This window comes from Apis cerana, linkage group LG1, assembly GCF_029169275.1.
Source record: "Apis cerana isolate GH-2021 linkage group LG1, AcerK_1.0, whole genome shotgun sequence".
In the NCBI taxonomy this organism is placed as follows: Eukaryota; Metazoa; Arthropoda; class Insecta; order Hymenoptera; family Apidae; genus Apis; species Apis cerana.
In genome coordinates, this window is record NC_083852.1 from 15,627,981 (window position 1) to 15,639,904 (window position 11,924).

Below are 11,924 nucleotides of genomic sequence, written 5' to 3' on the forward strand. Positions count from 1 at the left end.
AATGTGTATTCGTGGGATACAACATATGATATATTGCAGTTGAAATTTATCGCGCCATTAAACGCCGGTATATATTATTTCGTCCTGCAATCATTACGATTACAAATGTGGCGTAACGTGTGTACGTTTAAAATTTACAAGAAATTATGATTATGGGATGAAATAAGTATATTTTGATAAGTTGTAAAAAATTAAATATTTTCTTTGAAAAAGAAAAAGATAAAATAAAATTTTCTAACTAATTGCGAGTGTAATATCGATTAAAAGTACCGAAATTGATTATATAATGAATGCCGTGGATGTATTTTTAATAAATTCTTTGATGCTATTTTTAAAAGAATAATACTATGCTTATGATGGGAAATAAATTGATTATCATAGAGTGAAAAGTAAAATCTCGTTTAGCTATGAATTAGAAAACTTAGAAATGAAACTTAAATATGAAAAAAATAGACATTATTAATATCAAATATTAATATGTATGTATAAAAATACAGTATTAATTAATAAAATTTGCTATTTACGATCATTCATTCAGATTTTATTAAAAATGCTTGGAAAAAACTTGGAAGTCTCGAATGATTCTAATTTTTCGACCAAAAATTCTATTTAACAATAAAATTCGAAATAAAACAAATAAGAATACTTAAAAATTTTAATCGTTTTCTAATTTATCGAGTTTATCTTATTGTTTTCGCAACTGTTTTAATTACTTACGAACAAAATTACATATACATGTATATTCAAATATACATATTGAAATCCTTCTCTTTCTTTTCGTTCTTTTTCCGTTACATGTCAACTTGAAAAGGAAATACGGAAAATCGATGGAAAAACGAGGAGACAGGTGCTTATTTTCGTACTGATGTACAGCTTCCCTGAATTTTCTCAACACTGAGAAGTATTACCTCTCCTATACACGTATATCGTTTACCATATCGATTGTGTGTTGTGAGAACCTCCACGGAAATACCAATTCTCAGGAGGTTTCAACGCCAATTTCTTTGGCACGTGAACCAACTGTTCTAATTTATTTTCTTACTGCAGAAGCAACCGCCGGCCTTGCCAATTGGTTATTATTCACCGTGCAAAGAAACGAAACAGAGAAGGAAGAAATTAAATCATCAATATACTCTCGTTATAATTTCATCGTGATGACTGTCATCATGATTCTGCCCTTTTTCGAGTCCTATTATTTTTTCCAACTCCGCGTTTACTTGTAAAAATTTTTATTGGAATACATTGGAGTGGAGTGGAAAGTATGTAGACGGAATGGAGGTAAATAAATTTAAAAAGAATTTCCTGTCCGGCGGAGAAAAATGTCGAGAATCTTTCGAGAGATCGAAAGATTGAAATTATTGATTTATAACAAATATAATCTTTCCCGATGTTGTTCTTTTTTTTTATCTTTTGATCGATCTTTCTATATATTTTTATACAATTTCTCAATGATTATATATCATTTATATATATTTGAATAAAGAAAAGGATTGGAAAAGGATTATATATATATTTGGATAAAGATAAAGATTATTTCTTTTTCTAGATAAAATAAATCAAAAAAAAAAAAAAAAAAAGAATAAAAAATAGAGATATTACGGGATAATTAATTTTACATTTTTCTTGGATGAAATAGAAAAAAAAAACATTTCAATTTCAACGTGGCTAAAAAACACTGATCATCCCTTTGTTGATAGATCAAAATTGGGACGTAAAAATTGGAAAGTCGTAGGTAGGGTTAAAAAATAATCATTGCAACCACTCTGTCACCAATAATAAGAACTTCGAGAATATTTCCAACGACGAAAAAACCGTAGACAAAGTCGGTGTTGATTAATCGCCGGCGGCATCATCGTTTTTCGCCTCTTTTATTCGTCTGTTTTCCGCTCGAAAGAAAAAAAAAAATCTAGGTACATGAGGCAATCATAATAAAGCTTCTCTCGATACTTTTATTCATAAATAGTACTCCGAAAAGGAAAGAAAACTGTAGAAAATTATAAAACCAATTCTCTTTATTACATTTCACACAGAAGAATATTTTTCTAGATGGATCTTTGATGGATCTATTCCATTGCAATTACGATCGTTTGATCGATCGATACTTTTCAATCATTGTGTTTTGCATATTTCTCTCCAAATAAGTTTTGATCAAATATTTGCATCAGTTTCAGAATTAACGAAGTTATGATTAAGTTAAGCGAACATAATCTCAGCCCGGTACGCATTTAATCTTGGAATATTCCTTCCATTCATTATCTAACCTAACTTAACTTCTAATCCAACCTAAACTCAAACTTTACATAACAAAAACATACGTATAAATTGGATTCCCATTTTCATACGTAAAGACACACACTTTATTACGAGATTTATTACCTTGCACAAAATGAAACGAAGTCATGATAGTTTGTTTGGGCTTGGACGCAAACAAATTATTGGAAATAAATTATTTTCCTTCTTCGCAGAAAGAAACGAATGAAATGAGATATTGAAAATGTCTACAAAACAGTGTAAAAATTGAAAGGCGAATGTTCCACTCGCGGAAACAATTTTCTGAGAATATTGCTGTCTGGTTTCTTCCACTTCCATCGGTGGAATGGTAATGAAAGCACGAGGCGAACTCTCTCGATTGGCAAGTATATACATAAATATTTTGTATAATCCGATGGTTGAATACTACGAATATTGATTACACTATTGGATATATATTTCCACGAGGTTTCCAATTTATATTTTGTTTATATTTTAAATTTCTCGATACGAAGGAAAGTAAAATTTATGGAAGGAACATAATTGTTTCTTATTTATATTCTCTTGTCGTCAATTTATGAATGAATGAATGAAAAGGCGCGTGTCTTATTCACGCGAGAATGGACGAACACTAGTTTTTATTCGTAATATTATTTATAATTATTTCCAACCCGGGAAGCAGGATTTCAACTGCGATGAAACTTCATAAAATTACTTTTAAGGGGAAATAAACGAGTACTTACCAAAGTAAAATTGAATCGCATCTCATCATTCTCACCGTGATCTTTATAATAAAGGATTATTAGAGAATTTTTTAAAAATTAAAGGGAAAAAAGCAATTCTCTGTAGAACATGGACATTTAAACATTTCCATGTGAATTTCGATCACGACGAAACAGTCCTGTAATTAATTTTACCAAACAGGTTAATAAAAAAGAGCCGACTGCTTAAAAAAAATTCGAAACTCGCGACTAATTAAACCTACCTCGAAGATTAATTAATTAAAAGAAAAAGAAAAAAAACTGTACTCCAAGTAATTTTCATTATTCTCCGTCTGATTATCTCCACTCCCGGCCGCGCGAATTAAAAATGAGGGAGAAAAAAAAATGCCGCAAAATCGAATTCCGACATCGACTGTCGGATCGATATCACCCTCTCCCTCCCCTCTCCCCCTCAGACCGTTAAAACTATCCTGACAAGAGGAGAATGCAGGCTAACTTCCACCATTGTTGCAGAAACTTTAATCAGCCCTCTCGATTCCACGTTTCGTTTCGTCCATTCGAAATCAAAGGGAGCGAAAAACGAGAAGGATCGATCGATCGATCATCGCGCCCTCCGTCACTTCGATCCTTCGAAGTGCTGCCTCTCCCGACAGAAACATGAATCCAATGAAAGAAAAGCATTTTGCCCCTGGCTATCGATCACAAACAACGAGAGGTTGAAAACGGAGAAAGAGAGAAAAAGAAAAAGAAGCAAAAGGAGAAACAGTGGTAAACCGAGGCGACAATAGGAACGATAGCACTCGTCGAGCCCGGTTAACGGGATCAGGAAATCTGATTTTCCGATTCCCATTCAGGCCACTTTTTCCCACCGTTGAATGAAGGAATAGAGGCAACGACAGAGACGGAACAGTATAAACCCATCGAGTGTTACGAGGATGGGCGAACGATCGAGATAGAGAGGGAGGGAAACGATGGAGATAAAGCGAGAAAGAGAATTCCTCTATCCACTGTATTCCCTGTATAGTCCTATAGTTCCTCGGAAGATATCGTTGCGGAGTGGATGTGAGCGAGTTTCGAGGAAAAAGCCTCGGTATTGGTGGGCAACAGGAGTATTGATTTTCTGGTACGATACGGCAACAACGAGGTGGAGCCATCGCAGCTCCAGTGGTAGCGCACCGCCATATTTGTTTCCCTCAGGAAGACCAGGGAGAGACTGCGGAAAGCGGATTTTCCAGGGGCTTCTTCCACTTGCTGATTCATCGCCGTTTCACGTAAGTAACCGATCAGTTGACCAGTGCACGCCCGTGGAAACGCTTTTCATCCCGGTTTCCCGCGTCGAGGGTGTTCCGTGCGGCACTGCGGCGAGAATCGTGCGTGCTCGGCCGATCGTGGCTGCGACTCTTCGAAACAGGCTGTAAACAACGCGGAGAGCTGTTTGACAGGTGGTTGTCGATAACAGCCTGAGTGATATTATGCATCATCATGATTGGTCGGTGATTCGAGCTCGACTCGAGTTCGATTGAGATCTGAGGAAAGGAAAAGCGCGCGGTTCGTGTTTGATTGTTGCGAAGGATTGTTACGATATCTCTTTCGCGTTGATATTTCGATTCATTCCGGCCGGAGATCTAAGACGTTGTTTCGGTGGATTTAACGATTTGTTTAACATGGTGTACGTATGTAGTATTAAAGGTGTAATTTCGGTGTAACGACGTGCAGCTGATTTAGTGCAAAACTAGAGTAGATGATCGTTAACCGATCGATCGGCACGGGTTATTCTTGGACGCAGCACGTGGTGATAAACTGCCGTGCATTCACGTTTATAAAACTCGTTTCTAATTTCGGTGTATTACATCAGGCGTATTTTATGGGTTTTGAATGGTAGGTAAAATAAGGAGTGGATTTCAATAGCGGATAAAAATAATATTGAAATTGATAGAGAATAGTTCGTGATTGAAATTGCAATTTCTCGTTTTCGAGCTTGTGGTTCATGTTGTGTAACGTGTAGAAGACAGAAATTGATTGGATTAGATCGATGAGAATCACATGTGATTGAAGTAGTACAAGTGCTCTTCGTGTTCTTGATTATCTATTTTTTTTTCGTTTTGCTATAAAATGGTATTTAACCTTTTATTTTAATTCTTTTATAATTAAAATTTTATTTTAAAATCGTCCGAATGAAATACCTTCTCACTTTTATTTTCATTCGAGTCGCGTGAAAAGGATGTGGGAAAATAATGAATTCTAATTCTTTTAATAAATACGATAAATTAACTTTCGAACATAATTAAACCTTTTAAAAAAAAAAAGAAAAGTCGAGACAATATTTTAGTTTCAATTTTAAACACGCATTAAAATTTTTCCTAGTTTATTACCTCTATCGTACTAATCGAAAGAACTGTACTGTTATTATACTTTCATTCCACTTTCTCGTCCCACTTCCATACGCTTAAAACTCATTCAATCACCCCTTCTATTCCTCCCCCTTCCACGCGTTCCACAATCATAAAAATTACACACGCTCGTTCCCAACAAAAGTTCCTACTACCGCGACTACGTATCGATTCGTGATAATCGATACATGATCCCCCACGCAAGGGGGATCCTCTTAAGTCGTCAGCTGTTCAATAAATAACAATAATAACATCGAGGACTTTGGACGAGGAGCGATAATAATTTTCCCTTGGCAGGGAAAAGGCGGCGATAGAAATTTCTCGCCGGTTCTCCCCGAAGCGTTCCACGATTTCAAACGAAACCTCGCCGCCAAGTAAACGTGCTCGCCTTGCCCGAAGAAAATTGCCGCGCGGCAGAGGAGAGAAAAAAAGAAAAGAAAAAAGGAGAGAGGAAGAGAGAGAGGAGAGAAAAAAAGAAAAGCCGAGCAGCCGAGTGTACGTGCTTCTCGAGTCTGGGAAATCGGAGGGAACGGCGTAGAATTGGCCCGAAATATTTATGCCACGAGCGGCGGAGAGGGTACGAAAGTGTCGTGTTTCGTTTAACGAGCGCCGCGACGCGACAAAAAGGATGCAGGGAACGGAGAAAAGTAAAAGGGGGGAGAAGTGGCCTTCTCGTTTAACTGGAAACACGATTGGGAGGAAACAAAGGAAGTTTGGAATAATAAATTTAATGTTTCGAAGCGGGAGTTTTCGAACATTTGCACGCGACAAGGGATGATAGAGGACTTTGAAATATACGGGAATTATATATATGTATTATAGTGAATTGGTCAGTCAAAATTAGAATCGCTAGCGATTTTTAATATTTTTCGTGCTTTTGGTGAAATTTCAAAGGCTAAAATTTAATCACGAATTTTATTAATTGTTCATATATCTCACATATACACATTCATCGATTATCGATTAATATTTGGCAAAATCAATTGGAAATAAAAAGTATGATAATAAACAATGTACAAGTTAATAAAAATTATTACCAAATATTGAAAATCATGAGCGATTCTAATTTTTTGGCCAAGAATTGCCTGCAACGATCTGCAACGACATTATAAAATATTCCAACTCGACAAATTCAATGAAATGAATATAAATTACCACGAAGCGTTCAAAGAAATTTTAACGAGAATTTTAGAAATTCTTTGATAAGGGATCCAGAAAGAAATAGAGAGAGAAAATATTTCTTAAGTACTCCCCGATAATGGAATTGCAGGTAATAGAGGCGTGTGACTAAAATCTCGAGGAAGAAGGCGCAAAATAGCAGGTGCCACACCGTCTGCGGGTAACGCTCGATAAACTACATTACGTGCTAACGCGTCGTGCCTTCTACTTCATCCTCCCTCTTCCTTCTTCTTTTTTTTTCACCCCTTCCAAGCTCCTTTCTCTCTCTCTCTCTCCTTCTCTCCGTTACCTTCGCCCGGAACTGTGTCAGCCCGCCAACGAAGGTCCTAGCCACGGTGAGGAAACTGTGTCACAACCTCATCGGCGGCATCGACGACTTGGCGGGAATTAAAAAACTGGAGCGTACATGTTATGGAAAAACGTGGGCTGATAATTAAGCAGTTTCGCGGGAACGAATGTGTTATCGCGATCTCTGGCTGGCAATTTCCGCGTTGGAAGGAAAAAAAAAAAAAGAGAAGGGCCGCGTTTCAACTCCTCGCCCCTTTTCCTCTCGTTCCCATTATAGGGCCACGAAATAGGGTTTCTGAAAATTCTTTTTTTCGAGTCGAAGAGAGTGGAGCAATTGTCGAGTTTTTGCAACGGCTGATATGTCAAGCGAAAATTAAGCGAAGAAAAATTTATCGTGATAACAAGTCGGGTCTATGAACGAATAATAGAAGTGGTTTCTTGAATTTTTTCGAATCGAAAGTGGTCGGATTGGAAAATATTGTAAGAAGAATTGTAAAAGAGGATATAAAAAATTAAAGGGGCAAAAGGTTTCTATATTTAATTATATTCAAAGCGATTAATTATGCTTTGAACTTCGTGCTTTTTGTCTTCTATACTTCTGTTTCCCGCTCTTCAAACTGTGTCACCTGCCTTGAAAGCCCCTATGGCGAGGAAAAGTGTGTCACAGTTGCGGTGGTTAGTATCGCGCACCACCGATAATCTCGAAGGAAAAACTGACCTGATTGCGCGTCGTGAAGGGAAAAATTATTTTCCTTAATTAATTGCGCTTCACTCTCGTGATTCATATTTATTAATTATTTTTTTTTTTTAATTTAAAAGCGTAAAATAAAAATTCCGAATTCTTGTTCTTTCGCGTTAACGTTTTGTCGCATCGATATCACGAAAGATAGATTATTAAAATGAGTACGTTGCATGACAATTTTCATTCTAAGAAATGAAATACACGATAACAATATGATTTTTTCCATAAAACTAGATAGTGCAATAGACGCTTGATATAAAATTTTATGGCACAGAAATAATACGAGGGATCGAAGTTCTTTCTTGATTTCAATCTTCACGATGGAAACTTTGTTTCCTCAAAACCATAAAATTTAAAATGAATATTCAACAGATTGAAATTTCTGATTTGAAGAATAATTGTAATCAATAATGCGTCTATTCTCAACGAATCTTCGACCCAGTTTCATCAAATATATGTATAATATTCGAATAAAGTTTGAACGACAAGTTGTATTTGCGTGCACAACGTTTTTACATTGAAACGTGTCATACTTTGTTGCACGATTAAAATAATATTTGACTTAATGACGATAACTTACGAGTCACGAATTATCAGTAGAAAAAAAAACTTGCAAATTGACCGATTATTTTAATCCTCGAAGAAAAATCGAATGAAAGAGAAATCTATAATACGAATCTACAACGATCGTCTATAACCTATTATTACAAAAACATCGAGAGACGTCTAAAATTCAATTGCCTCGATTATTAAATGATTCTTCGTAAACGAGAGAAACGCTTCGACGCGAATAACGAGAAGATAAGAAAACTCGTCCATCAAAATTTTGCATCAATCGGAAGAAACGATTCAATTACGACGGCAGATCCACCGGATCCCGCCATCTCTGGACGATTATCCTTTACCAGAGATTCCCCCCTGATGGCACGAGGGTACATCGATGACGTCAAATGCGGCAGTACACGGCGTCGTTGCAGTTCGAGGTGGAGCATGCGCGAGGCATCGATCGATGCGCGTTGCTTCGAGCTTTCGAGCCGCGCACCTTACACGAGGCGCAAAGCGAACACGAAAGCAGAACACGCGCGCGGCCAGCCTCGTCTCCTGCCGAGCAAAAAAGAGCATCGTGCCACGGATTCGCGAGAAACATCTGACGCGAATATCCTCGAGATGCGGAGGTTAGCCTGACCTTAAGCCCCTTCTCAACATCCTTCTTGAGATCGGTGGAAGCTCGAAAAGTGATCCATCCGTTCTTTCGCCAAGCCAGGGACCACAAGCCAGTGTTGTAACGATAAAACAAACAAGGGAGTAGGCAGAGATCGATCGGCCGACAGCTGGAGCTGGGACAAACAAACGTATACAATGGAGGACTGTTGATTAACCGTTCGCTTGTTTCCATGGAAGGGATCGTCGGTGGTACGTACGATCGTCTACGAAAGCTATAAAAATCCCTTCTATGTATCGATAGAACCGTCGATGCACACCTCTTAGCTTCGATCTCTTGCAAGTCTAAGAGAGAAAGAAAGAGGGAGAAACGAAGCTTGGGAAGCGTACGAACGAACGAGTAACGATGTAAACCTTAACCAGGATACTACAAATCGATCGTTCCCTCGGGACAGAGCGTTGGTGATCGAATCGAAGCGAGAGAGAGATGCCTAAGCAAGTGCCAGTGGAGAACTTGGTGATCCCGCCGCAGGACGGCCGGATATGCGGGACGATTTGCATCTGCCAGATGACGGCGGTCCTCTCCTCCGTCGCCCTGGTCTACCTAACCGTGGCCATCTACATGCCGAGCACCAGGGCGTTCCAATCGGGTATAAGCGAGGTGCCAGTGATGTGCACGACCATACGCGCCGTGAACGCGGACAACTGTGAATGGGGCAGCTGCGGGGAGTGGTGCCTGTCGAAAACGTCCGGCCCGTGCGTCCAGATCCACGTGAACCTTCGTAGAAATGGCTCCACGATATTGTTGGCCAACTGCACCAACACAACAAACAAGACCTGTTACGGGATCGATCAGGAGAACGCGAAGAAATCGAAATGCATAGCGGACGAGTGTCGCAATCTGACAGGCACGTTCAACTGCTCCTCGGGGGTGTGCATCAACATAACGGACGCGTTCGAGTGCATATTCCACGACACCGACCCACCGATGAAGTGCTCGGGCAGACGCGGCAAGATAACCTGCATAGACATAGACGGCCTGTTCAATTGCAATCGTGGTACGTGCGAGCGTATCAGGACACCGTACAACTGCGATCGTAGATGCGTCGACATACCGACAAGGAACAAGAACATGATCCTGTTGACGGGTGACAAGGTTTATCTCAGCCAATGCGAGAGAGCTATAGACGTGCAGACGAATCGGGAAATATGGCACGAGGATCGTGGGGACGTGATGATGGCCTCGTGCTACGGGATATTCAACTCGACCCTCGGTGTCGAGGCTGTCGATTGCATCAACGGCTCCGTGTTGGAGAAGGACCTGCTCACCGATCTCACCAACTTCACCTATCTCTCCTATCTCAACATATTCGCCACGAAGCCGCTGGACGAGACAAGGATGGTCGCGCCGCCCGAGCAGGACCTCATCATCGCGAACGAGAGCCGTCTGTTGATCAATCTCGAGGGTTGCGTGAACACTTTGAGGGAGGAGTGCAAGGAGTTTCTTCACGAGTATGGGAAAGACGGGTCGGATCATAACGCGCGAGCTAGATTCCCTTGCTACTACGCCGAGAGTAACACGGGGATCGTTGTTTCCCGTTTCAATCTGGAGAACACGTACAAGGAGTTCCTGATCGCGTTGCTGTTGCCCAGCATCTTGTTCGTGGTCAGTTGCCTGACGTTGATCTTTTGCCAGAAGACGGTGGTCGTTGGGGACGACGCCAAGATGAGATTCAAGGGCACCGTTGGCGCGCTCTCGTCCATGGAGAAGAGCGCTTCGGGTAACCTGGGGGATGCTGGCGGAGGAAACTCCGCTATGGCGCTCTGAGATCCGTCACGTAAGAATACGTAACGAGTTAAACGGGGGAAATAGGGTTGATAGGGTATCCTCGTATATGCACACGTGCATAAGACCGCTTGTATTTGTATTGTGTCGTTTGAATAGACACATTGAAACTTTTTAAAACATCCTTTGGATGGAAAGAGAATAGACGAGGATCGATTATATACGGATGCACAAAATTCGCTGCACTATCGTTACACGATTATTAAAGTAGAGTTATCGTGATAAAAAAAAAATGTTGCAAAGGCTCGTGCATAAAAATGAACGTAGTCTTATTCGAAATCAATTCGAATTCTACGGAATTTTTGTTCACAATTTTTCTTGAAATTTTTCTCTCTGTTCACAGGCATTCCCCTCCTGGAGGAGAGTCCGGCTCGTCAGTCGATATTCTCCCTGCGCGGGCATTATTAAGGTGTGGGGAGGGGGGGAACGCGTGGTTAAAATTCTCATCTTGCAAAAAAATACAAAAACTACAAAACTACATTCCAATACTTCTGCAAAAAGCGCGAAACTATCTTTGAACAAAAAAATCAAGTAAAAAAGAAAAAAAAAAAGAAAGAAAAGGAGAAGAAGAAAGAGAGAGAGCAAGCGGTCAAGAACAAGTACTAGAAAAAAAAAGGAAAAAAAAAGAAAAAAAGAAAGCAACAAGATTTTTTCTACTCGCACTGCCTGCACAGAAAAAAAAAAGAAGAAGGTAAAAAACAAACTTTCGAGAGCGCACGTGCTTTTTTCTCAAAATATCCGCGTCGCCTGGACAACAAACAGAGCGTGCGCGGATGAATCGCTTCGAAAAGTTCGTACGACGCAGCTCTCGCCTGTCTCTCTTCTGCTGACAAGAAGGAAAAGGATCCTGAATTTGGACGATCGACCAATCATTTTTCGGAATAACGGGCGTAAAACGTAACTAGGAAAAAAGGAATTAAAAAAGAAGAAAAAAAACAAAACAAAAAAAAAGAAAAAGAAAAGAACAAGAGAAACAATTCGGCGTCTTTTACACGTGACACAACATTCGTCGGTAGCTTTTAAGTGTCCCCCTTCTGATTGATTCGCCGTGACAGTAGATAAGAACCACTTATTACATATAGCTCTTTGTATCGAGGCTAAGCAACTCTTATTGTAATCACACTACAAACACTACAAAAAGAAAAAAAACCACTTTGCGAATCGAAGGACGTGCCTTGCTGGTAAATGATCGATCCCAACCACCACCACCACCACCACTGCACCATTGGCATACTAGCCTAGACAGAATCTTTCATATATACTCGTCGCTTGAGAGTGCATGTTTTGAAAGTATTCGAGCCGCACACGCTTGCCGTATAATTAATTAAACAAATCAAACAATCGAA

General features: G+C 39.7%; 2 protein-coding genes across 4 annotated transcripts in view; one reads left to right on the forward strand and one right to left on the reverse strand.

Annotated features, from left to right (window-relative positions):
* Positions 1-11,924, reverse strand: part of LOC108003540 (cilia- and flagella-associated protein 298) — an 87,431-nt gene that overhangs the window by 40,531 nt on the left and 34,976 nt on the right. The window lies entirely within an intron of this gene.
* Positions 5,284-11,138, forward strand: LOC108003539 (uncharacterized). 2 transcript variants are annotated; one of them, XM_062073690.1, is made up of 3 exons: positions 5,284-8,984; positions 9,156-10,570; positions 10,922-11,138. In XM_062073690.1, the coding sequence occupies exon 2, from the start codon at positions 9,220-9,222 to the stop codon at positions 10,558-10,560; it is 1,341 nt and encodes a 446-aa protein (XP_061929674.1). In that variant the 5' UTR covers positions 5,284-8,984; positions 9,156-9,219; the 3' UTR covers positions 10,561-10,570; positions 10,922-11,138. The 2 variants fall into 2 exon arrangements, with proteins under 2 accessions (XP_061929674.1, XP_016921318.1); XM_017065829.3 differs by having other exon boundaries at positions 5,285-10,570.

Excerpts from the sequence above, each read along its gene's own strand:
- LOC108003539 (XM_062073690.1), top strand. The coding sequence starts at position 9,220 with ATGCCTAAGCAAGTGCCAGTGGAGAACTTGGTGATCCCGCCGCAGGAC.